Source organism: Pteropus medius, unplaced genomic scaffold, assembly GCF_902729225.1.
Source record: "Pteropus medius unplaced genomic scaffold, Ma_sr-lr_union100, whole genome shotgun sequence".
In the NCBI taxonomy this organism is placed as follows: Eukaryota; Metazoa; Chordata; class Mammalia; order Chiroptera; family Pteropodidae; genus Pteropus; species Pteropus medius.
The window spans coordinates 15,049,257-15,074,161 of record NW_024349804.1 but is presented as its reverse complement, the minus strand read 5'-3'; the positions used below and the strand labels follow the sequence as shown (position 1 = coordinate 15,074,161).

The window sequence follows — 24,905 nt, the reverse complement described above, 5'->3', positions numbered from 1 at the left end:
ACGAATGGCGATGTTTCCTAGTGCCGGGAGACACCAGGTGCCGCGTGTCCAGGAAACTAGCAGCACGGAGGGACGGGGGCGCTTACCCTTCTTGGGGACGGGGTAAGGTCCACGTCCATGGGCTCCACTCTGTAAAATGAGCAGAGAGACGCATCGACTGGGACTGGGGCCTCTCTGCAGCAGGGTGTACCCCAAACAAGACCAGACGCGCCCACATCTCCTCAGCTGGTCCCACCCGTCACTTCCCTTCTCAAACCCCGTACTGTCGCCATCTGTAAAACCACACCGCCAGGGAAGACGGAAGCCTCTGGTGACAGCGGCTGGCCGGGCTCTGGGCCTCTCCGGGTCCCACCCAGCCTCGCGACTGCGGCGTCTGGCTCACATCGGTTCCCTCTGCTGCCCGGCCAACACGCTCATAGTCCGAGCTCAGTAGACGTCGTTCCTTAACTTAGTGCCCAAAGGCTGATAAGGAGACGTGGTCTGGGCGTCCCCACGGGAGGAAAAGGCAGAAGGACAAAGGACGAAGGGGGAAGGAAGACCAGATCAACCGCATCTGCTGCACACTCCACGCCAGAGGCCGAGCTGCCAGGAGGGCACATGCGGGACCTTCTGCGTTGCACATGACCCAACTCCTGCCATTTCAGGAGACAACAAAGGTGGAGGCACCCGCAGCCTAGGGACCGCCAGCACAGGGGCCACCCCGTCCTTTCCCTTGTGCTGCATCTGTCACCATCCTGATGGCAGAGGAAGGAGTCTGGGGTGACGCCACTGGTCCAGCCCAGTCACATGGCCACTCCTAAAGCAGCCCCGGGGACAGAGCTGTGACCGGCTAGCCTGGACCACAGCCCTGGTTCTGGGGCCTGTGAGGTCGGCCAAGAGTGGGAGGGGTGAGCCCCGGGGGCCTATGCCAGGTATTGCTGAGTGTCCAGGATCTGGGGAATTGGAGGGCAAAGGGAAGCGGTGAATGTAGGATGTCAAAGAAGGGTATGTGCCGCTTAGAAATGTCGCCCAGCCACGCCACGTCCACAAAGTCCCCGACCAGCCCTGCCGCCACACACACCTTCCAGAGGCTCCGGACGCAGGGGGCAGGAGCAGCTGTCCATCGGGCCTGGCCGCAGGGGCTGCGGTGGGACAGCCCAGTGTCAGCGCACCCCGCGTGCCTGTGGCACCCACCCCACCCTCCCTCGCGGGCCTGACCTCACGTACTCAGCACTGGGTTTTTTACTGTGCTGAAGGTCGTTTCTTTCAATGATCTTGTACTAAACAGATGAAAAAAAATTTCATTAAATCACAAAACGTTACTTCCCACAGCCAGTGCTCTCCCTGGACCCCGCCCCCAGGACAGGCATTCAGCCTGTGGCTAACCGTGAGGACACAGCAGGGACTGACCGCTGGGCAGTGCTGGGGCTCAGCTGCCCCGCAGGGCGCGCCCTCCTGCCCACAAACGGCTCCACAGAAGCAGGTCTCCCCCAAAGACAGCCTGTGACAATGGGTGGCAGTGACACCTGCACCGTGGGACCTACGCTTGGCCAGATGGGTGGAGTGGATGGGGCAGATGTGGTCTGGGGAAGGGAGCCCGGCCAGGGCAGTGCACAGGCTCCTCCCCACAGGAGAACACAGGCCACGCCAGGTGCGCCCAGGTGAGCCCCCGTGAGGATCCGTGAGGACCTGGCACCACTCGCCAGCAGGCCACAAATGCTCCATCTCGATCAAGAGCCGAGAAAAATACACAGGTTTGGCCGCCTGAGGATTTCAGGTCTAGGAAATAAACTGCCGGTGAGGCACAAAAGTCAGCAGGCAACGCAGCAGTAAAAGTGACCAGGAATGTTCCAGAAGTCTTAAACAGAGCAGTCAAAAGAGCTTGACCGAGTGTGAGCAGGAGAGCTGAGCAGAGTGGGGCTGCACATGATTTAACGGTCTCAGAGTCTCAGAGTCGAGGGCCCAGCGGGCCGCGTGCACCGGTGACCCACACGGCGAGCGCCGTCCACCACACCGGGACCCCTGAGCCTCCAGCCTCACAGGCACAGCAGAACCGGCACCGTGTGCTCCAGAACCGCGGGCGCGGTGGGCCGCATGGCGCACCGTGTCTGCGCTGCCATCTTACGTGGCCCGGGCTGCCGCCAGCACCCTCTCGCACCACGTAGGCTCTGGCCGGGGCGGCCCCTCCGTCGCCCAGGAGCCGCGGCCCCCACGCGGACCCCCAGAGCTTTTGTACCTTTTCTTTCTCTGTCTCCGTTTCCCCCTCAGCTTCCCACCACGTTTCTGCTTTGACAGCGTTTCTGGTGAATGCAGAGCTTCCTTCTGCTCCCTTGCTATGACACCTCATGGAGGTGGGCCAGTGGAGCCTCGCATGTGTGCTGGGGGACCCAACTCTGCAGCCGGGGGGCCTACCTCTGCAGCTTCTCCATCCGCAGCATGGACTTCCTGAGGGAATCTTCCAGCTTAGAAATCTAAACAGAACGAAAGGACTTCCAGTTAGCAGCCAGGCTGGGCAGGTGACTGACAGCGGAACACGCAGGCCTCTCTCTCCTTAGACCTGGATCAGAATGTGTCACCGAGGAGCTGCCCTCCTGTGCTCTGCAGGTGGGCGGGCGCCAGGCCTGGCGCAGCCACAGGCAGACCCCAACCCGGCACCACCAGCACCAGGGGAGCTGAGCTGGGGCTCCCGTCAGTCCCTGGGCCCTCACCCGGGCACCTGGCCTCGGTGTCGGCCAGTCCACGTGCCCCGGTGTGCTTGTGTCTGTGGTACGTCAGGACCTGGGTCCCAGCCTGGCCATGCGGCAGCTATGAGAACTCCAGATGGCTACCGACATCCTCCACCCCATGCTTGCCTCTGCAGACGTGGTTAATGCCACCCGCCCCCCTTGGTCTGCTGTGACGGCAAACAGGGAAGACACAAGAGGCGGGGCCAGGAGCCTGGGAGGGGGCAGATAGGGCTGTGGCCAGGCGGAGCACACTGGACAGCCCTGCGGACACTGCCCACCGGGCCGGGCTGGGCTGGGACTCACCTCCTCAGGCTCATCCACCTCTGTGCAGACCCACGGCCTGGGGCACGTGACCAAGGGAGATGGCAGGAGGCACCAAGCACCTCGCTGGCTGGGCCCAAGGGCCTGTGCCGCACTTACACCTTCCATGGCCACACAGAGAGGTGGCAGGGGCCGCAGGATGGGTCCCAGGCGGCTTCCACACTCGAGGGGAATTCAAAGATCTGTGGCTTCGAGGCCAGGCTGCCTACCCTACTTACTCCATAATGCTCAGAGGTTTTACGGAACAAACAGCGGTGCAGCCGACCGAAGTGCAAGCTGCCACCCGGGCTCTGCAGCCCCGATCCCTCCCGGCCAGGCAAGCACGGCCCGTGGGGCGTGGCCTGTGGGGCGTGATCTGCGCGGTGTATCCCATGGGTTGTGTCTGTGGGGTGTAGCCACTGGAGGGTGGCCCCCAGCCCCTCTGGGCTGACCTCGACCCTGTGCCCTCCCGCCTCCGCCCTGCGTCTGCCGTCCCTCTGGAAGGCCTAATCCGAGGCAGAGCCGAAGCTCTGATGTCTGTTCCCAGCGAAGCTTCGTTATCCTTCTTTAGTTTGGAAATCAAGGGAGGAGGGTGTTTATAGGGCAACTAACAGGCATTTCGAGCTTCCTTGTTTAAGGACCAGCCAGAGCACATGAGAGTTCATCAAGTGCCCCATGAGTCTGGGGAACACCCTGGGTCAGGATGAGGCTCCGAGATAAAGCTGGCCCAGTGAACACAGCTGGGCCCCAGCAGCAACTTGGCTGACAGGCACTGTACAAGGGACCAAGGGGCCACAGGACAGATGTCACCCAGTGGCCCTCTGCCTTGAGACACGGCATTGGGTGACAAGTCTGACGTGAAATCAGGTTAACGCTTGACGCAGCAAAAAAGCAACTGGCTTTACCTTTTCTTTGTAGAAGCCTAACAGTCTCTTCCGGTGATTTTCTTGAAATTCTGAAACCTGAGACGATAACAGATGTCAGCTGCTGAAACCGGCTCACGGCCACGCTCTGTGTTCTCCACACCCGTGGCCCGCGGCCCGCCCGCCCGGACATGGGCACCGCCTGTGCGGGGAGCAGGCCCTGGGGGACGAGCGCAGCAGGCGCGCTCGAATGAAATGCTGTGAGGGTTGCATGTTCCACAGACAGCGGCAGGACACCGAGGGCCGCTCTGTCCCCTCCCGTGAGCCTTCGGTGATGCTCTGGACCCTGGCCATGGGAGGGACGTGACCCATGTGGGCCGATCACAGAGCACCATACCCCTGGCAACACGGGATGGCCTCCTGACCAAACGGTGCCAGCGAGGACCCCATGAAACTACTATATGGACCAGGGCTGGGATGGGTGGGACGGGACAGACCGGCGGAGCCGAGAGCTTCCCAGAGCCAGTGACTGAGCCTAGGTTCCAGCTGCGTCCGCGTTCGTAGGTGCCCACCTTGCATGATGGCAGTGCACACAGGCTGGACTGGCTCCTGAGAGCATGAGCGACAAACAGCAGGCGGTGACATTTCAGAGCAGGGTCGTTTCCCAACACCGAAGTGAGAAAAGCACCCGTGGAAAGGAGAATGCTGACCCAGAGGGTCCCCAGTGCCTCCTGTGTGGTCACGGCCATCTCTAGGATGTGGACTGGGCAGGTGTGACCGACACCCTCTCCACAGCCTCCCGACCTCTGCTCCTTCCCAAGGATGTGAGGGCTGACGGGCACTGGGCTCACAGTTTTGGCCTCAGCTGGCTTGAGGTTACTGAGGCCCCAGAGAGCTTGTCTTACGTGGGCCTCCTTTGTCAGCGTTTACCCTACTGGGAGTTCATACCAAGAACTTAAAACATTACTTAAACATAACGGTAAAGCCAATATGTTGACGTAAATGACAAACTGCGATTTCCCTGGCCACGAGGTGTCTGGAATCCCTGCTTGGCACCTGGGAGAGCCGAGACGATGCGGCCCAGGGGACGGGGTTCACCCGCAGCCGGCTGCACGGCCCTCACTCTGCGTGGGGCTCGTGGTCTGAGACGCGGGACCGGCCTGCCCTGCCTTCTCCCCAGGGAGCCCGGGGCCCTTTCTGACAGGCCTCTTTCTCGGCAACACTGCTCCAGGCGTGAGGCTGTCTGTGGTCCCGAAGGTCGTGGGGGAGGACGTGCCCCAGCTCACGAACACGCCAGCTTCCGGGCCCCATTGGACTTGGCCTGAGAGAGGGTCCCACTGTGAAGTCGGTCCTGCCTGACAACCGCTTTGTGCCGACGCTGTGTCCTAGGGCATCCATGCATCCCCTTGGGGCCTCCAGGATGACAGGGGACAGCCATGACACCATGGGTGCTGAGCCAGGGAGCAGCCTTCCAGAGAACGGGGCGGTCTTGGCTTTCAGACGGACCAGCTAACAAGCTGAGGACAGCTGGGGTGAGCAGTGCTGTCCCTCGGCCTCGGGCCGCGGGCCGCGGGCCGCAGCGGGAATGGAAGCGGCAGGGCCCCTCCCCTCCCAGGAGCTTCCCGGACGTCCAGGCGGCGGGCAGGGAGGACTGGGTGACTCGGGTTCACAGCCTGCCAGGCTGGGGTCGGGGCGAGTGTGCCTGAATGGGAGGGCTCGGGAGTCACACGCCGTGGCCCGGTGACCCTCAGGAAAGGACAGTGTCAGAGGCAGCTGCTGCCAGATGCAGACACCCCAACCCTGGGGGCACATCCAAACCCGAGATTCTAAGGTCCGCCTTGAAGTGGGGCATCCTAATCAAATGACACCGTGGGTCAAGCAGGGCAAGGACACAAGCAGCAGCAACAGAGCAGAGCCAATGGCGTCACCACAGTGAAGATGGCGCGGGGGCAGGAGGCACCTGCCACCACGCGGTGGGCAGGGACCGCTCCCACACCTGGCGCACGGTGGGCCCCCATGTCACGCTCACCTGGGAGGTCTCCCTGGAGTACTTCCTGCACAGACTGTCTATGCCCGCGAAGAGGGCCTGGATGCTCGCGTCTGTCTGGGAGAGAAAGCAAGCGCCGTCTCGTCTGCCGCCTCACATATGCTCCCCCGCCAGAGTGCACCTCGGGGCCATGGACGGCCAGCGCCTCCCCAACTGTCTCCAAGGGCTCTGGAGGGACGCCCACCTCCTGGCTGCCCAGGGTTACTGGGTGAGGGCAGTACCGCCGCCACAGAGGATGGCAGGGTGGCGTGGCCTGGCAGCTGGCGGAGCCCTCCGGGCCACAAGTCCTCAGCTGTCAGGAGAGACCCACCCCAGTCAGGAAGGCTCTGGCGGAGGGAAGGTTACGGGTGTCCCGTGTGGATGTGGGAGGAGCTGCCCTGAACCAGACGCGGAAGGGTAAGAACCTAGCAGGCCCCGTGGGGACACGCGCCAGGCTGAGGCGACGTGGGAGGGCCTCGTACCCCCGCAGTCTGGTCTTTGCTTCAGAACTGAGAGTGTGACACAAGCATCTGTTTAACTTGCCTGTGCTCCCCAAACTCCATGGGAATGACAGTAAAACTAAATTTAGGGGGAAGTAGATCCCTGGCAGAAATGAGGAATGCCCCCTTGAAGGGCCAAGGCCTTACAGGGGTGCCTGGAGAGGGCAGAGTGGGCTGGCAGGTGAAGCGGCCCCAGGACCCACTCCCAGGCCTCAGAGGGAGCATCCACGCAGCCGTGAGGACCTGGCCACTACAGGCGCAGGGGCGCCAGACACCCAAGCCCTGCCCTGCACCACCCAACCTGCCGCCCAGGTAGATGACCCACACATCGGAGCCTCTTCCCCAGGCAACAGAAAATGGGAGAGCGCCCCCAACAGAGCATGGCTGGAAGCAATGGGAAATGCTGTCACTGATGAACAAGGCGCCCTGCCTCGGTGAGCGGGCATCAGTCACTCTTCTCGCGAGAGGCCCTGAGTGGGACAGGCAGGTGTGACTTCATTCTACAGGGACAGAGACCCCAAGTGGGACTGAGTGTATGGAGCAGAATGGCCAAGAACCTCTCATCCAACAACTGACGTCACTGGACAGATTGTCATGTCTCCATGAAGCCCAGCAGGATAACTGTACACACAACAGATAAACTGTGAAAACCCAAGGATAAGCAGATAGTGACATTACTCAAGCCGCAGAAAGCATTCCTTTTCAATACAGAATTCTCGACCCGGTGAAAATATGCCTCATGATGAAGGCAGACCTTTTGATAATTTGAGAATTTCTCACCAACAGGCCTCAGTAAAGGACATGACAAAAGGAACTCAGAAAACGACCCCAGGGCGGCAGGGACACCCCAGAACAGGCAAAGAGCATGTGTACCCATCGTGCCCCGGCGTCAAGGGTCAAAGAAGCCACACGACACAGGACTGCAGCAGAGACTTGAGGGCAGTGGGGGAGGGAGACAACACGCAAGGGCCAGGCTCCAGGAGCTGCGGCAGGTCAGAGCTGCTGGCCTGGGGACCAGATGTCCACCAGAGGCCAAGCCACAGAGCCATGGAGGGGGCTGGGATTTTATTCCTGGCAGGTTGGGACCCGTGGCCCATGTGGAGGCAACTCCCTTGGGCTGCAGGGTGAGAAGCGAGGGGAGGTGGAAGATTCCCTGGGGGAGGGGCCGTGGGGACAGGGAGAGACAGGACCGTGAGGGGACTGCTGAAGAGCCCACAGACGTTCCTGATGGGCTAGAATGCGGTGTGAGAGAAAAAGGGTCAGGAAGGACCTCTGCGTTTTCAGCAACGTTCCTCTCTCAAAGTGTACTCACAGAGGACAAGATCTACACTTGTCAGACACCCGGAGGACATGGACAATTGCCACGTACTAAGCCACAATGAAAATCTCGATAATTAAAAAAAGAAACCACCTAGCCATATTTTCTGGCCACAGTGCCATCGAACTAAAACTGCCACAAAAATGACAGTGAAGATAAAATCTAACCACTTAGAAATTAAAGCGCCTTCTTCCAAATAATTCTTGAGCTAAAAAAAGAAGTAGAGAGATTGGAGACTGATTACAAATAAGAAAAGCAATATTCAAAGTCACGTGGAATGGCAGTGACGAGAAGGAAATGGATGGTTTTAAACGTATTTACTGGGAAACGAGAAAGAAAATAAATGGACTAAACATTCACCCCAGGAAGGAAGAGCTAGGCGAGGGGTCCCCCTTCCTCTCCTGTAAGCCTGACCAGCTGTGCAAGTACTAGACATAGGCACTGTGCCTGAGAATTTAAACGGACACATTCGGAGGAAAACAAGGCATTCTCTATTAAAGGTTTAAATCTTTGTCCTTGCATTTCTGCTTTTAGAAATTTATGCTACATAAATATTCTTACAAGTATGCAGGGATATTGGTAAAAAATGTTCACTATAAAATTGTTTGAAATAGTGAAAAACTGAAAAAAAACCCAAAGGTTTACCAGTAGGAAAACAGTAAAAAACTTTGTAGACAGATTTAAAGAGTGGGGTGTGCCTAAAGTATGTCAACTGGAAAAAAAACAACAGTTTTATAAGATAAATCACAGCGACACACGCACAGCAGGTACTCCATGCCTGGCTGTTGGTCTTCGGCAGGCGGGATCTGGGGGACCTCCACATTCCCCACTAGCATCTTCTGTATCATTTGCATTTTGTGTAACTTTGGATTATATTTGTAATCAGAAAAAAAGCGATCATTATAGATTAAAATATAGGATCAAATACATATCCTGGTACTTAAATGTAAAGAGAACAATTATTTGCAACTAAATTTAAACCAAAAAGGTTAAACCGATGTATTTTACAGAGCAAAAGGCCTTATTTTAAGCCTACTGCAATAGTAATCAATTTTAAACTTACTTTTCTCTAAACCTTTTAACTAGATATAACCCTGAAGAAAAACTAAACTCTATCATCTTGTTAAGGAGCTTGTATTGTATAGAAAAAATCTGTTCGTCCCATTTTCATTTCTGAGAACACAGCACAGCAGACTTACGAACAGGTCAATCTACACTTAAGAATGAAAGTTGTGTGAGGTGTTCAAAATCAAACCCTAATTGTACTTTGACTACTCAGAAATCTTGTAAAATCTTCCAGGTGACCTAGTAAAATGAACAAAAATATTAGAGAACGTAAATGACTAAAAATTAAATCTCAAGTTTAAAAGGAAACACTGTGATCAATATTCAGGTACTACAGACTTCAACTTACATGTTTTGAAAGTAAAACCGTATGACAAGGAACTTTACAAATCAAGCATTCATCCTTTTTACCTATGAAAGAAAAGCAAATTTTACTACATTATTGTAAGTAGTACTTTTAAACACATATACATGTAGACTTTAGATTATAACGCTTCTTCAAAAAACATACAGGATTATAGCACTTACGTTTTTCACATTCAGACAGTAGAGGAGACCGCGGGTATGAATACAGTCGAAAAAAATTTATACAACAATCCTTTTGTTCCTGCTTTGCAAATATGCCCCAAAATAGTGACCATAAAGATCAACAATACTTACACTTAAATCTATCCCCGATATGTCTTACAATTAGATTCCATAGAGATACCTTACTTTGAAAATAGCCCCCCCAAAAGATAAAATAAGCTTTGTTTTGCCCCCTCGTGCTCACTTCTGCAACACTAAGGACACCTCACCCATCCACTCACTGGGCAAACATTTTAGAAGTATTAACTGAGCTCCTGCTACAGCAAGACAATGTTAGGACTCAAGAATGAAAGGTTAATACGTCTTTGCCCCACATCCACAGCGACTGGAGGACCTATTTTGCCATTTTCCTCTCTCTGAAACTCTAGCTATCACCATGGAAACCTGCACCTCCGTGGGTCTGGCGCTAACATCAGCCTTCTGCCCCCCACATTGGCACCTTCTCCCACGCCACGGCCTGCACCCCAGAGCGCCCAGTGCCACCAGGAAACTCAGAGCCCCCTCCCACTGTCCACCGCCCTGGTGCCAGCTCTTTGCGTAGGGGCAGCAGAGACCCTAGTCCCGGGCTCTGCACCTCCTCCCCACTCCGAGCTTCCGTTCTTCCCTAATCGGCCCAGAGCGCAGGTCCACCAGTGAGCGGGGCAGCACGGGCGGCACACCCGCCCCACACTCGGCCCACACCCAGCTGTCTTTGCAAATGAGATCCAGGAAAACCATCGCCGCACGAGAAGTGGCCTCAGATTCGTGGATTCCAACAGTGCTGACTCTGCCACCCGGCTGGGCACCCTCCAGTCTTCTGGGTGTTCCCCCCACTCCTTATGTGGAACGACCCCTGCAGCTGGACGGAGAAGGAACCCCTCAGGACCTGCTCACCCTCCCCACGCCACAGAGCCCGGTTCGCGGCCTCCTCGGTTGCGCCCCGGGGGCACGCCCCCCAGCCTGACCCTCGCCTGCGGGCTCCCCCAGCACAGACACACGGACGGCGGTCCCTCCCTCTCTTCCTGCAGACGTCCGCCCACCCTGCCCACCTTTGCCCAGGCAGACATCGCAGTACACGTGGCCGCAGCTGGTCAGGCTGAAGCTCAGCGTCGGGTGGGGCGGCTGGAAGCAGCGATTGCAGAACACCCAGCTGGCCATGTCGCGCGCGTCCGCCGCTGTCGCCGCAACGCCCAGGCCACGCGACGCCCACGCGAGGCAGCGACGGGGCTTCCGGGCTCCGGCCCCAGGGCGGCGACTCCGCGCCTGCGCAGACACGAGCGCGCAGCCCCGCGCATGCGCACCGGGGCGCGCCCCGCTCCCGCCACCGCCTTCCGGAAGGTGCGACCGCTGAGGCGAGCAGGCGCGCCTTGGGTTCTCGCCGGGCAGGAGGACCGCGCCCGGAGCCCCCGGCGTCCGTCGTTGCGTCGCTGCAGCCCCTGGTGATTCCGCCGGGCAGCGAGCCGCAGTCCAGGCCCGGGGGCAGGTGCCCCGTCAGCGACGTGACTGCCGGGATGGCGGCTGCGGGGTCAGGTGAGGCTGCGACCGCACGGACAGGCGGCGTGCGCGGGCCAGGGGAGGCCCTCCCTGCCTGCGCAGAGGAGGTGGGCCCGGCGGACCGGACCGGGGTGGGGCGAGGTGGCCGGAGAAGCCGGGGGCTGTGTGTCGGGGGTGGTTGGGGACCTGTTAGGCTGACCGACCGACCGGTAGGGTGGCCGGAGGAGCAGGGGGCGCTGTGGTGGGGGGACCGTGGCTGATTCAGACTGACCGGGGCGGGTGGCCCGGCCAGGCAGGAGGCCGCCGCCTGCCTCTGACACGCATGTGAGAGGGCTCGACTTGGGGGGCTGTTTCGCTTTTAAAAATGGTCCGTGGGGGGTGCCGGGGCGAAGGGCTCTTTGTGCTATTTTTGCATTAGCATAATTATTTCAAAATTAAAGTGAAAAGAAAGCACATGGACGTTACTTCTCGTGGAGTTCCACTTCTCGCGTGTCGCCGGGTCCCCGCCATGGCCGGCGAGAGCAGGTTGTCCGTCCGCATGCGGATCAGTCTCCAAGGCCTGGTGGGGCCCAGTGGGAGACCGGGCCCCGAGCAAGCCGCTGGGCCAAGCCACTGGGCCGCGGTCCCCGGGAAGGAGGAACGAGCGGAGGCTTAGAACGACTGTGATCGGAATGCAGTCGGGAAAGGACGTCCTCCCCCGCCCCCCAGCACAGGGCTGTGAACCTCATATGGCCATCTGACCCTCGAAACGGGCCTGGCCCAAACTGTGATGTGCTTTCCGGGTTTCCAAGACCTCATTGTAAAAGGACTGTAAACTGTCTCGTAATTTTATACTGATTATACGTTACAATGGTAGTATTTCTGATGTGCTGGGAAAAATATGTATCAGTAGGGTTGATTTTATTCTCTTTAAAAAACCTTTTTAATGTGGCAACTAGAAAACAATTTACATATGTAGCTCAAATTTTATTTCTGTTGGACAGTGCTGATTTATACCAACTTCTGATTTATACCAACTTTGAAGTAAGAACTGGATGATGTGCTTATCCTATCAAACTCACGAGCTACATTGTTAAAGCAATATTTTACCAGTGTTATAATGCTGTAAGATTAGTTGCAACCTCTGATGTCTGCAATCATGAAAGTACAGTAAGCCTTCACTTAATATCAATATGATTTCGGAAACGATGACTTTAAGCAAAATGATGTGTAAGGAAACCAATTTACCCCAGATTCATCCTTATCAACAGGAGTTAAGTTCTTAGCACGTTTCTGGTCACAGAAGCGTGACCAAACTACTAAGTAAAGACCCAAAACACTGCTAATGTTAAACACCAAAATCCATGCGGACGTTGGGGGGACGTGCACTCTCCACACTGACAGTGGCGCTGGCTGGAAGTCCACTTTTTTCCTCATGAAAATTGAAACAAAACGATGTTGAACGAAACAATGTTGTTTGAAGTTCGCCTGTAATACACATTTATGGATGTATTTTGATTTAGGTGACTCAAAGATTAAGCAAATTAGCAGGTAGTTATTTGTCTTTATTAACATTTTAAACAAGCTTCTTAGATATAAAGAAGTCTTTCAGGTACTTCATTTGGAAAATTCCAACTGAGATAAAGATTAATGTTTGTGCAAAAGCCCACCATAAAACATTGCTATTTATGTCTTCACTGGTCATTCGAAAATTTTCTTCACGGTCCTATGCAGAAGAGAAATAGGCAGGTTTAGTTTCTTAAAGTACTTAACCCGTGAGTTTGAGGGGATGGTGCTATATTTGGTGGAGGCATTTAATGTTCCTAATTAGTATCTTGTACCCAGTGCCGTCTCTGCTTTTCTAAGACAGGTGTGTTGTTAGCCAAAGGCAAGGTGTGAGGATCAACCTGGTGACAGATATTTTTGTATTTTGGTGTAAAATGTCAAGTATTTGACTGCTGATTTTTTACATCTGTCACCATTGGCAAAGTGAGCTTTATCCAACAGCTGTGGACTTTTGTCGTTTGAATTCTTATTTTGCTTTAAGCTGGGCCCTGTGCCAAGCACACCTGTCCTCATTTTAGTTTCCAGGTGAGGAAATTGAATCCTAGAGAAGACTCAAGGTTAGGGAGCGGTGGAGCAGATTAGAGCCCACGTCTGACCGGAGTCCACTGAGTGCAGTGACCCAGAAAACAGAATGCCACAGGAACAGAGTCGTGATTTAGAAGGTGGGCATTCTGAGTGTCCTCATACTTGAGCTGTGTTTGGAAGCCCTCATTTGTTCATTCGGAAGCTCACACCCCAACGGTGAGTGAGCCCCGCCCCTCCTGGAGCAGCTCCTGGTCCAGCGGACCACTCTTGTCCTTCACCCTGCCCGTCCACATGGTGTGGCTCAGAGACAAAGACCAGAGAACAGGCAGGTTTTTTTGTCCTTGGTTCAGGGGCCTTGTATGGAGAATTATGTTCCTGGCAGGAAGATAGAAAATGAGCTGAATAGGCAAACTGACCCTTTGATAGTTTTGTTCTTTGACTACTTGCTCAATTTGCTCAATTAGATGTTCAAGCTTGAAGCTAACTTCATTAACTTTGTCCTTCGCTTGAGCAATGGCTGCATCAAGGTCATGTTCTCCAACCCGAATATCTAAGTGGATCCGCTGTGCAAATAGAGGAAAGGAAGAAGCATGCTTTAAAAACAGGTTTCCCTCTTTACATCCTCAGTATCCCTCCCCTTCGTGCCCTCCACCCCTTGGTCAGGAGCGAGCCGCACTTCGTTCTCCAGCCGCCTTTTCCCTTACTGCCACCCTGTTCCCTGTGGTACTCAGTAATTTTCATTGTAATAATAATGCACCGAACGGTGGCCTACTGATCTGAAGGGTGCTTGTACCTTCCCGCACATCAGATTTACTGTCAGGCAAACACGTTTGGTGCTGAGAGGTCTGATTACTCTCAGGGAAGTTTTCTTTCCATACTGCTGAGTTTCTCATGCTGAAGTACAAATTCTCTTCATTTGTTCTCAGCACATTCAAAAAATAGCCAATCACCATCTACCGTGCAGAGTTTTATTTATTGGGATTCCATTATGAATTCACCCTCAGCTTTCACTTGTTTTCAAGCTTGAGTAATCACAGTTCTTTTAACCTCCCCTCACAGTTCTCATTTGTCAAGCCCTTTAATCACCTTCGTGGTGCTCCTTCAAGCCCCTTCCCAGCTCTCCAGCCCCGCTCCCCGCTCCCCGCTCGCAGCACTGAGATCTGGGTGCTAGGCTCTAATGAGTTTGTAGCCAGTCTGGGTGTCATGGCTCTGCATACTGATGTCACGCCCGGATAGTGCCGGTGCTGTGTTCGTCCATAAGGATGCAGAGGTGGGTACTCACCAGCTTACTCCCTCCAAATGACACCAGCCTTGTGGAATTGGATTCTAGGCAAATGATGTGTTCGCCAGGTGAATGTGAAGTAAAGTAGAACGTTCCTTGCGGGCCGTATAACTTTGACAATAATACCTAGGATTGAGGATTTCCACAGTTTAAGGTTAGTTTCTACTTGCCGTTCTTAGAGATGTATCTTCCTTATATAATCTAGTAAAGATTGTGCAATTAAGAATTGTGCAATTCCTAAAGAAGAAATTAAATGGCCAGTAAACATGAAAGATATTCAGACTTGCTAGTACTAAAAATAAAAAAAATACAAACCACAGTGAGATATTCCTTGTTTGTTACCAGGTTGGCAAAGGTTTAAAAGTAGCCAGGGACAGTGTTGAGAAATACCATCTCCAAACACTGTTGGGGGATATAAATTGATCAACCGTTCTAGAGAGGAGTTTGGCAATATGTATTAAAAATTAAAATGTATATAACCAATGACCAGTAGTTCTACCTTTAGAAATTTATTCCATAGATGTGCACAGGTAGACAAAGTTATATGTAAAAGGATTTTTATGTTGAAGGATTGATTAAATCTAGGCAAAGCCAAATAAAGGAGCATTACGCAGTAATAAAAGAGAATGTTATGCATTGGAGGTGTCCACCATATCCTCTGGTATAGCGGTTTTATAGGGCCCTCTTTTTGTAAAGAATATCATTGGTAAAAGCTTACATGCGTATGTATGTTTCTGTATACTTAGAAGAATAAGATTCTGAAGAATACTTATTAAACTATTAGGTGGTTATATTTGTTGGGGGACTTTGGTTTTTGTCTATTTCTATATTGTTTGGAATTTTAAAAACAGGTATAGGGATTCCGGTCTGGCATATAAGGAGCTTGGAAGTTGTCACTCTCTCTTAACAAGAAGTGAAAAGGTGACGAGAAAGACAGTCAATTCTCTTAGATCTGTCAGATAATGGTGGTCACAGGGCAAACCAGTGCCCTGCCCCCCCTCCCCCCACCAAATTGGAGAGACATACAACAAGCAAATACAAAGAGCACACCTGCCATGGAAGAACCTCTGTGGGAACCAGTACTGGGTTTCTTTTACCCAGTACATCACATCGGGCTTCCAGCAACAACAAGAATTTCGAGGTATACTTAAAAGGCAAGAAGATGCAGTTTGAAGAGACAGAACTAGCATCAGAATCAGATTCAGACATGCCAGGATATTTGAATGATCAGAACAGGAATTTAGAGAAACTATGATTATTATGCTAGGGGCTCTAATGTAAAAAGTAGGCAAGGACACGCTAGAACAGTTGGACGGTGTAAACAGAAGGATGGAAAGCCTAAGAACGAATCAGAAAGACTGATAGAGATAGAAACACCATAGCAGAAATGAAGAAAGCCTTTGATGGGCTGATTAGTGGAGGACACGTCCGAGGAAGGAATCTCTGAGGTCTCGGATTATCAGCGTCCACTTCCAAAACTGAAAAGCAAAGAGAACAAAGACCGAAAAAAAGGCACAAATGTTCAAGAACTGTGGGACGGCTGCAGAAGGCGTAACATGCATGAGGGGGATCCTGGAAGGAGAAGAGAGAGACAAAGGAGCAGAAAAAGCCTTTACAGCAACAATGACAGAACTTTCCCCAAATTAGTGTCAGACAAGCCACACACCAGGAAGCCCAGAGAACAAGGATAAATGCCAGAAGAGCGATACCTACGTGTATTACATCGAAACTCCAGGCGTCAGAGGTAAAACGTCCTGAGAGAAGCCTAGGGGGAACCCTTAGCTGTGAGGAGCTGTGTGGTTCTCAGAGGAGAGAACCACAGCTGGCCTCTGAGAATCACGCGAGCAAGCTGAGAGGGGTGTGACAAAGTCCTGAGAGAAAAAATGGCCACCTAGGATTCTATAGCTTGCAATATTCTCCTTCAGAAGTGAAGGAGAAATAGAGGTTTTCTCAGACAGTTGAGGGACTTTGTCACTGGTAGACCTGCCTCGCGAGTATGTTAAAGGAAGTTCCTCAGAGAGAAAGAAAACAACATAGGTCAGCAACTCGGATGCACATAACGAGAGAGCCTTAGAAGAAGAATAAGAGGAGGTATCATTAAAAATTGTATTTTTCTTTACTGATCTAATGCATAACAGCCTGTTCGAAATAATAGCAACAACATATTTGATGATTATAGTTTGCTTACGGGTGAAATGAATGACAGCAAGGATGCAAGGGTTGGGTGGAAAGAATTAGGAGTACTTTGTTATAAAGCACTTACTCTGCCTGAGAAGTGGTCGGATGTTTGAAAGTGGACTTGCATTAACTGTAAGTGTATATTGCAAACTCTAGAGTAGCCACTAAAAAAAAAATTGAGAAAGGAAGCATAACCGAGATACTAAGAAAGGGGATGAAATAGAATCATAAAGTAGTCAATTCAAACACAAAAGATGGAAAAAGAGTGGAAGACAAAAATGAGAACAAAGACCAGGGCAGTGACTAGAAAACAGTAACGAACGTGGCAGATGTTGACCAGACTCTGTCAGCGATCACTTTGAGTGCCAGTGGTCTGGTGCGTGTTCAGAGACAGATTGCCGGAGTGGGTCCGAAAACAAGACTCAGCTATAGGAGCTCCTTTAAATAAAGACACAGAATGATTAAAAGTCAAGGAATGAACAGGTGGATGTGCTAACTTTAAGCTAACGTTGATCAGAAGAAAGCTGGAGCAACTATTTTAACTTCAGAACAAGGGAAGCTGTCAGGGTGAGCGGCATCACGGGGCATTACCTAGCGATAGAGACATGTTGCCCCGGAACACAAAACAACCCTCAGCGTGAAAGCACCTAACGATAGAGCATCAAACTACATGAGGCAGAAACAACAGAACTGCCCGAGAGGGAGAAGAGCCCACCCCTGTGGTTGGAGACGTCGGATCTCCTCTGCCAGAGTACAGGGCCAGCAGACAGGAAATCAGTATGGACATGGTCGAACCCAATAGCACCATCGATCACTGGGCAGAATGACATCTACAGACCACTTCACCCATCGGCAGCAGATGACACACCCTTCTCAAGGTCATTTGGAACAGCCACCGCACTGTGGGCCATGACACTCCTTAACACGTTGGAAATAACAGAAACGTGGGGTGTCTGCTCTCAGACACAGTGGAGTCAAACCAGAAACCAGTATCAGGAAGATAGCTGGGAGACCCCAATATTCAGATATTGGAAACATGTCTAAATAACACATGGATCAAGGAAGACATCTCAAGAGAAATCTGAAAGCATTGTGAACTAGCAGAGGATTCTGAAAGGATGGAGTAGAAAGCACCAGGAATATGTCTCCCCGTCCAGGCAGTTACGAAGACAGTCTTTTCAATAACTGACGCTGGAACAATTGGATGTCCACATGCAAAGAAGTGAATACGGACACAGACCTTACACCTTTTGCAAAAATTAACTCAAAATGCATCATAGATCTAAATGTAGAGTACAAAATGATAGAACTCCTAGAAGATAACATAGGAGAAAATCTAGGTGACCTTGGGTTTGGTTATCACTTCTTACATACAACACCAAAGGCACGATCCATGAAAGAAGTAATTGAGAGGCTGGGCTTGATTAAAATGAAAAACTTCTGCTCTGCAAGAGGCACTGCCAAGAGACTAAAGACAAGCCACTGATGGAAAAATATTCACAAAAGACACACTGATCAGGGGTGGCTCCACAGTGTAGTGGTTAGCATGTCTACTTTACATGCAGAAGGCCCTGGGATTGCGCCCTAGATAGAGCCACGGACCATACCCCAGGTGCGCCAGGCCCCGGGTGCACGCCACAAGCATGTGGGAGAGGACGCCCCACATTCAGAGATCTAGTTCTTAAGGGGAAACGGCAACGTCCATAGGTCGGAGAGGGGAAAAAAAAAGACACACTGATCAAGGACTGTTATCCAAAGCATACAAAGAACTCTGAAAACCACAATAGGAAGACGAACACATCAATTAAAACATGGGCAAAAATTCTGAGTAGACAGCTCACTAAAAAAAGATATACAGAGGGCAAATAAGCACATGAAAAGATGCCCTCTTATGTATCATTAGAGAATTGTAAATTAAAAATGAGATACCACTTCCCACCTATGACAGTGAAAATTCAGAACACTGCCAACACCAAGTGCTGGCAGGGATGTGGACAACAGGACCTCTCACACATGGCTGGTGGGAACGCAGAATGGCACAGTCACTCTGGAAGACAGTTTGGCTGGCTGCTCTTGCCATATGATCCAGCAAATATACTGGTTATTTACCCAAATAAGATGGAAAGTTATGTATACGTGAAAAACCTGCACATGGATGTTTATAGCAGTTTTATTCATAATTGACAAAATTTGAAGCAATTAAGGTGTCCTTCTGCAGGTGAATGGATAAATACACTGTGGTCCTTCCAGACAATGGAGTATTTATTCAACTATAAAAAGAAACAAGCTCTCATGAGAAAAAAATTTGTAATTATATGAAGTGATGGATGTTATCTAAACTTATTGTGATAATCACTTCACAATAGATACATATATTGAATCATTATGTCGTATACCTTAAACTAATATTTGTTATACATCATTTATATCTAAAACTGGAAAAAAATGTAAAAAATAAAGCTCAAGGCACGAAAAGACATGGAGGAACCTTAAATGCATATTACTAGGTGACAGAAGCCAATCTGAAAAGGCTACACACTGTATAATTCCAGCTATGTGAGACAATGGAAAATGCCAGATATGGAGACAGTAACATGATCAGTGGTTGCCAGTCGTTAGGGAGGTAGAGTGGGGAGGGATGAGCAGGTGGAGCACCAAGGATTTTTAGGGCAGTATCTACTCTGTATGATACTACAGTGGAAACCCATCGAATGTACAGTGGGAGTGAACTCTAGTGTCAACCAGGGACTTCAGTGCCAGTGTGTCAGCGGAGGTTCACTGAGTGTGACAAAGGCACCATCTGGTGCTGAAAGTGGGGGACGCTGTGATTGCTATGAAGTCATTGACGGAAGTGTACTACGCAGAGGAAAATGCAATACACATTCTTTAAGTTGTTCAATTTTGATTTGCAGAGAATTAAAGTATCTTGCCACATACTTAATTCCTTTTAACAGACTGCTGATAGAGAAATTTTATTCAGTAAGAATGCATTCAAGAGTCAGATTTTACAACTGAATTCTAATTCTGAATGAATAACAAAGACCTCTGTAAAAATAAGCAGTGACTGTTTATTACTTATTAATTTCTGAGCTTTAGTTTCATATCAGGGTTCACATAGTCTACTTCCAGTGGATTCTCAAGTGAGCAAACGTGTTTTGAATGGCTGCTGGTTTGATGCATTGGGGAAAAAAACATACTTAAGTTTAAATCTCCGCGTCACCACTCGCTGGTGAGCTCTCGTGTGCCGTGTAACCTCTTGGAAGCACAGTTTTTCTCCTGTGAAGTGGGATGGGAATATTGGACAGGGAATAATGGGAAACAGATCCAAAATGCATACGCTGGTGTGGTACATACGTGCTGCTAATATAGTCTGCCCTGCCCACTCTACCAGCCACGTTGTTCCCTTGGGCTGTCAATCACATGCATAGGCGTGGACACATGATGGGGGGGTGTGACTTACAGTGTCCCACGCCCCCAGACACGCTGGCCCACACGGGAGCAGTCAGGGCCCTGTGTGCCAACAGGACTCTTAGAGATTCTGGAACCAGAGCTGTTTCATCTTACTTCCCAATGGAGAAGGCCTTCCGGAAAAAGGGCTGTGGGCGAGAGGGGGGTCTCTCCCAGGCCGGGAGGAGGGCTGGGCGTGTGTTGGCCCATGGTAAAATCTGTTGGATGTTTGCAAAATTAATGAGAATATCTCTCTCTTCTCCTAGAAATGAGTATTGTTTCAGGCAATTTTGTTTTTGCAGAAAAAACCTTCTCTGTCTTAACAGTGAACAGATTTTTCTGTGACTATTTTTAGCCCAACTAAAGTTTGGGTCCTGGGTTGAATAAAATATGGAGACCTTTCCTAATTGCCCATGAAGGGCTACTGGGGAAGAACGAGAGACCTGGGCTTTGATGTCGCTGGGCGAGAAGCACAGGAGGGGAAGGAGGCTGTCCTGACAGGTGGCTGGACTTGGGAAAAGGGTCCCAGGGAGCTATTGTCAGGGAGGTGCCAAGTGCACAAAGAGGAGACTGTGACAACAGGCAGGAATCGAGTGTCCGGTAGTCTAGCTCCATGAATGGCGTCAGGCCTGTGTCCTGCCCAGATTTTGGCAAGGATAGGGATGTTGGTCTCCCTGCACCAGGCACCCTCTCTCGTCACCAGAGATGCCTGTTCTGTCCCACAGGGCTCTGCTGCGCCACCACTCTGTGGCTCCGTGCGTCCCAGGACGCCTCGAGTTCCCACCCCCATGTCTGCGTCATGGGCTGGGCACGTTGAAGTGCCTCGAGCTGGCGTGGTCCGTGTGGACATCTGCTACGTCCACTGTCTAGAGGGTAGACAGGATCAAAGCAGGCAAGTGACCTGCCCAGGATGCACCTTGTAGAGGACAGTCTGCACTTCAGCCTGGTTTTGCTCCGAAACCCACATCTTCCCATCTGCCTGTAGTGCCCCTCCTGTTCCTTTGCCAACTCCCAGGGACACCGGACAGACTCTGAGGCTGCCTGTCCTGAGAAAGGACAGAGGGGTGGCGGCCTGTCTGGCTCTCTGCGGTTTGGGGTGGGGAGGCGCTGTGGCACGAGTAGGGAAGATGAAGCCTGGCCCCTGCAGAACCGTAGGGACGCCGTGGCTGTGGGTCTCCTCTGCCCAGCAAGACCAGCAGACCTCGGGGTGGGTGGTTTAACCTGCATCTGGCGTCTGTGCCGTCAGCCTGACGCGGTGCATGGGAGGCAGGCAGGTGCCTGTGTCATCGTGCCAGGCCTTAGTCCTGGGCCCTGCACGCTGGGAACAGTGAGCACTGCTTACTGGGCACTCAAGCACAGATCGCAAGGTGGTGGGGGCACTTCACCCATGGATTTTAGCAGATGTCAGATTTTAGTAACAAAAAGAGAATGATTTACCTCATCACTGTAAGTTGTAACGGTCACAAACAGCCCCAGGCCAGGAGCAGATTCAAGGAAATCATGTCTGCCCACGTCCCATCGCTGTATCTTGAAAGTCCCTGTTTCAAAAGTGTAAGGCGTTTATTAGGAAATGCCTGTAAGGAATAGCTCTCTGTGATTACTGACCGCTGCACGGTTTCGCAGTGCACCCGAATCACAGCAGACTCGGTCCGAACAGCGTGCGCCTGGTGACCCGTCACGGAGCGGAGGCAGAGACCGGAACGGTAGGCAGAGCCCACGGTCCCGTCTCGCTCTCGTCTGCCAGTACTTCACGCTCTGAGCCTCAGTTCCCTATTCGGGAAAGGGGAGACAGACAGCTCATGCGCCCCCAAAGTCTCAGAGCTGTGAGGACTGTGGAAGCAGACAGAGCAGGCGTGGGCCAGGGCCGGGGCCTCCTTGACACCCCGGTTCTCCCGCCCTCAGCTTCTGCAGTCCCTCCTGAACTCGGCACAAGTCCTTCCCTTGCCGTCACATCGAGCCCGCCCTTTCACTGGCTCCAGAGGCTCCTGCTAAAGTTTGGAGGGCTGGAAGGGCCCCCGCTTTCTGCATCAGGACATTATAAGTATCACATGGCCCACCTTCCTCCTTGTCCCTTCAAAGACACGGGAATGAAAAATGGCTAACGGTACCTGACATGTGTCAGGTACTGTGTAAAACGCGTATGTGCATCACCTTGTTTATCCTCAAAATGACCTCTTAGGAAAGCACTTCATTCATTCATTCACCCGGTCATTCGTCCGTGAGCACCTCCTCGGCAGCACTGCTCTAAGAGCTGAGGACAGAGGTGACAAAATAGACAGTGTCTTTGTCCCCATGGAGCTTTCCTACAGACCAAAGTAGACAAGCAGATATATATATTTTGTCGAAGGCATTAATGCCAGGAGCAGCAGGTAGCAGCGCTGGGGGTCTCGAGCGTCACGTAGGGGTCAGGGGCTTTGCTGACATTGGAGCAGAGACCTGAAGGAGCAGGGGAGTAAAAACTATACGATATATGTAAATTATATCTACATATATCGCATTCAGTGCTGATCATGTGCCAAACACCAGTCTAAGGCATTTACACACATAATCTGAATTTTAAGGATAACATTATGGAGGTTGACACTCTTTCTATGGTGACTTTACATAGGATGAAACCAAAGCATAGAAAAATATTTGCTCAAGGTCACGTATCTAGCAAGTGGCAGAGTCAAGACTCTAACCCAGGCAGCGTCGCACCTTCCCCTCAGCACGTGTGATGCCAACCCCGCCTGGGGCGGGGGCGTCCATGCGGGAGCACGCGCAGAGGGCCTGGGCCAGGCGCCTGCTCGTGTCGAAGGGTCAGCCGGGACAGGGTGGGAGGAGACGAGGCGGAAGGTGCCGCGGGAGCCAGGCCACGGGCGCCTGCAGGTTTGTCGTGAGGATTTGGGGAAGCAGCTGGTTGGAGGAGTGAAGTGACGTGGTTTTCACGTTGACGTTTTGTTGGGTGGAGAAAGGAGTGGGGAAGGGTTAAGGGCGGAAGGGGGACACTGCTGGTGCAGTCAGGCTGGCTGGGACCATGTGCTAGTGGTGGCGGCTGTGCAAAGTGTGCCTTCTGTAGCATTATCTCTATTTTACAAGTTGGGCACTGAGTCTCAGAGAGTCACAGTCCAAAGTGACCTGGTGATGAGTCGTAGAGGCAGAGTTGGCGCCAAGGCATCTGCTTCCAGAGCAGAGCTGCGCCCAGTGCAAACCGCCTCCCCGACAGCGGCCCGAGACGGGGACTGCCCCCTCAGCTGACCGTGGGGCAAGAGAGGGCCCCCGGGGGACACTGGGAGAGGACGCTTCCTGGGATGGAAGGCTGCAGCAGACTCTCAAGCCTGCACCTTGGGCGACAGCAGCCTTAGCCATCTTTCGAATAGTGGCCTCTTCCCTTCAGAAGTTTGCTGACTACATATAACATGTATTCTGTACTTAGAATGGTCTGTCTCAAGAAGCTCTTTAAAAAGTACATTGGTGGTTCTGGGAAAGACAGACAGTCTATTCTATCTTATTCCTCCTGCTAATTACGACTGAAACCCTGGCCACTGTCAGAAGACCCTGGGTGGTGGAGAAAAAGGTGGCTGGCTAAGGGCCTCCTGACTCAGCACGACTCAGCAGTGGGTTCCCTGTGTGTTGCCCCCACTCACACGTCCTCGCCAGGGAGCGAGAGCGACCTGCAACCACAGAGCCACAGCCACAGCCACAGCCAGAGCGGGCAGGGCGACGACCTCGCTCAGGAACAGCCTCTGGAGCCAAAGGACCCAAGGCAGGTAGTCCTGCAGGACGGTGCCCCCTTGCGTCCACCTGCCCTGCTCCCTGCGAGGGAACTACACGCCTCCCCGCTGAGGCTGTGCAGACGAGCAGTCCCGCAGTCCCGAGAGACTTGCACCCGCACTGCACCGGAGAGCTGGGGGCTCACAGCGAGGAGGGAACTGGAGAGAGCGGTCTTCAGGGCTGCATCTAAAGTCCTGGGCACACTGCCGAGCAGCCCAGGCATGGAACCCACCAGAATCGTGTGGCAGAAGCTTTGGTGTGGCTTTCGGCCCAGCTTTCAGGTTGGCCTCTGCGTAGCGTGCTACAGGGTGGACCAGAGCAGTGGTGCCAAGGTTCAGGAAAAGAAATTACCGTCAGGGTGTGTCCTGAGTCTAAATGGGCTGACCGCCTGCTGAAACATTGTTTAAATAGGAACCAGAGACAAAATACTCAAAACATCCAGAATATATTACAAAATTACCCACCATACCGAGAACCAGCAACGTGTCAACTTGAATGAGAAAAGACATTAGCATACACCAACACCGAATGGTATAGACGTTGGAATTACCTGACGAGAATTTTAAAGCAACCATCATAAAAGTGCATCCACAAGAACACCTTTGAAATGATGGAAGAAGAAGAAGTCGGCAAAAGGGCATAAGATACAAAAAAAAAAAAAAAAAGACATTAGATTAGGAAAAATATAATATTTGAAATTGAAAACTCACCAAATAGACCCAAAAGAATGGAGATGACAGAGGAGTCATTGAACTTGAAATTGGATCAATAGAAATAGTCAAATCTGTTCAATAGGAAGAAAATGGATTGAAAAAAAGAGCCCCAAACAGCTTCATGTACTTGGGGGACAGTAATCAAAGGTCTACCTTTGCGAGTCCAGAGGAGAGAAGAAGGTACAGTCGTGCCTCAGAGACCTCGTGGGCTCGGCTTCAGACCACCGCAGTAAAGCACGTGTCACAGGAAAGCAAGTCACATGAATTGTTTGGTTCTGAGTGCATGTGAAAGTTACGTGTACACTATGCTGTGATCTGTAAAGTATGAATACGCATATTTGGTGTTATATCTAAATGTATATTCCGTAACTGAAAATACTTTATTGCCAAAAAATGTTAACCATCATCTGAGCCTTCAGTGAGTTGTAATCTTTTTGCTGGTGGAGGGTCTTGACTTCAATTTGTAAGAAATGCAATGTCTCTGAAGTGCGGTAAAGCAAAGCTCAGTAAAGCGAGGACCGAATGAACATCGGAAGCAGTGATGGCTGAAAATGCCCCACATTTGTTGAAAGAGAAAAACCCAAAGATTGAAGAAGCTGAGTAAACTCTGAACAGGATAAACTC

The 24,905-nt window shown here is 51.8% G+C and overlaps 2 protein-coding genes across 2 annotated transcripts; both read right to left on the bottom strand.

Annotated features, from left to right (window-relative positions):
- Positions 1-902: 902 nt before the first annotated feature.
- Positions 903-10,502, bottom strand: RNF212 (ring finger protein 212). Its single transcript, XM_039837996.1, has 8 exons — positions 10,394-10,502; positions 9,127-9,188; positions 5,898-5,972; positions 3,911-3,967; positions 2,392-2,450; positions 1,203-1,259; positions 1,061-1,121; positions 903-932 (listed from the first exon to the last, which is right to left on the bottom strand). Exons 1-8 carry the CDS (start codon positions 10,500-10,502, stop codon positions 903-905), a joined length of 510 nt encoding a protein of 169 aa, XP_039693930.1.
- Positions 10,503-12,216: 1,714 nt separating this feature from the next.
- LOC120582924 (transmembrane emp24 domain-containing protein 11-like) lies at positions 12,217-23,915 on the bottom strand (the record flags this gene model as incomplete). Its single annotated transcript, XM_039838357.1, has 5 exons — positions 12,217-12,543; positions 13,325-13,471; positions 14,191-14,316; positions 21,253-21,353; positions 23,801-23,915. Coding segments are annotated over 5 exons (639 nt in total), but the record flags the coding sequence as incomplete, so codon positions are not given.
- Between the last annotated feature and the right edge of the window lie 990 nt (positions 23,916-24,905).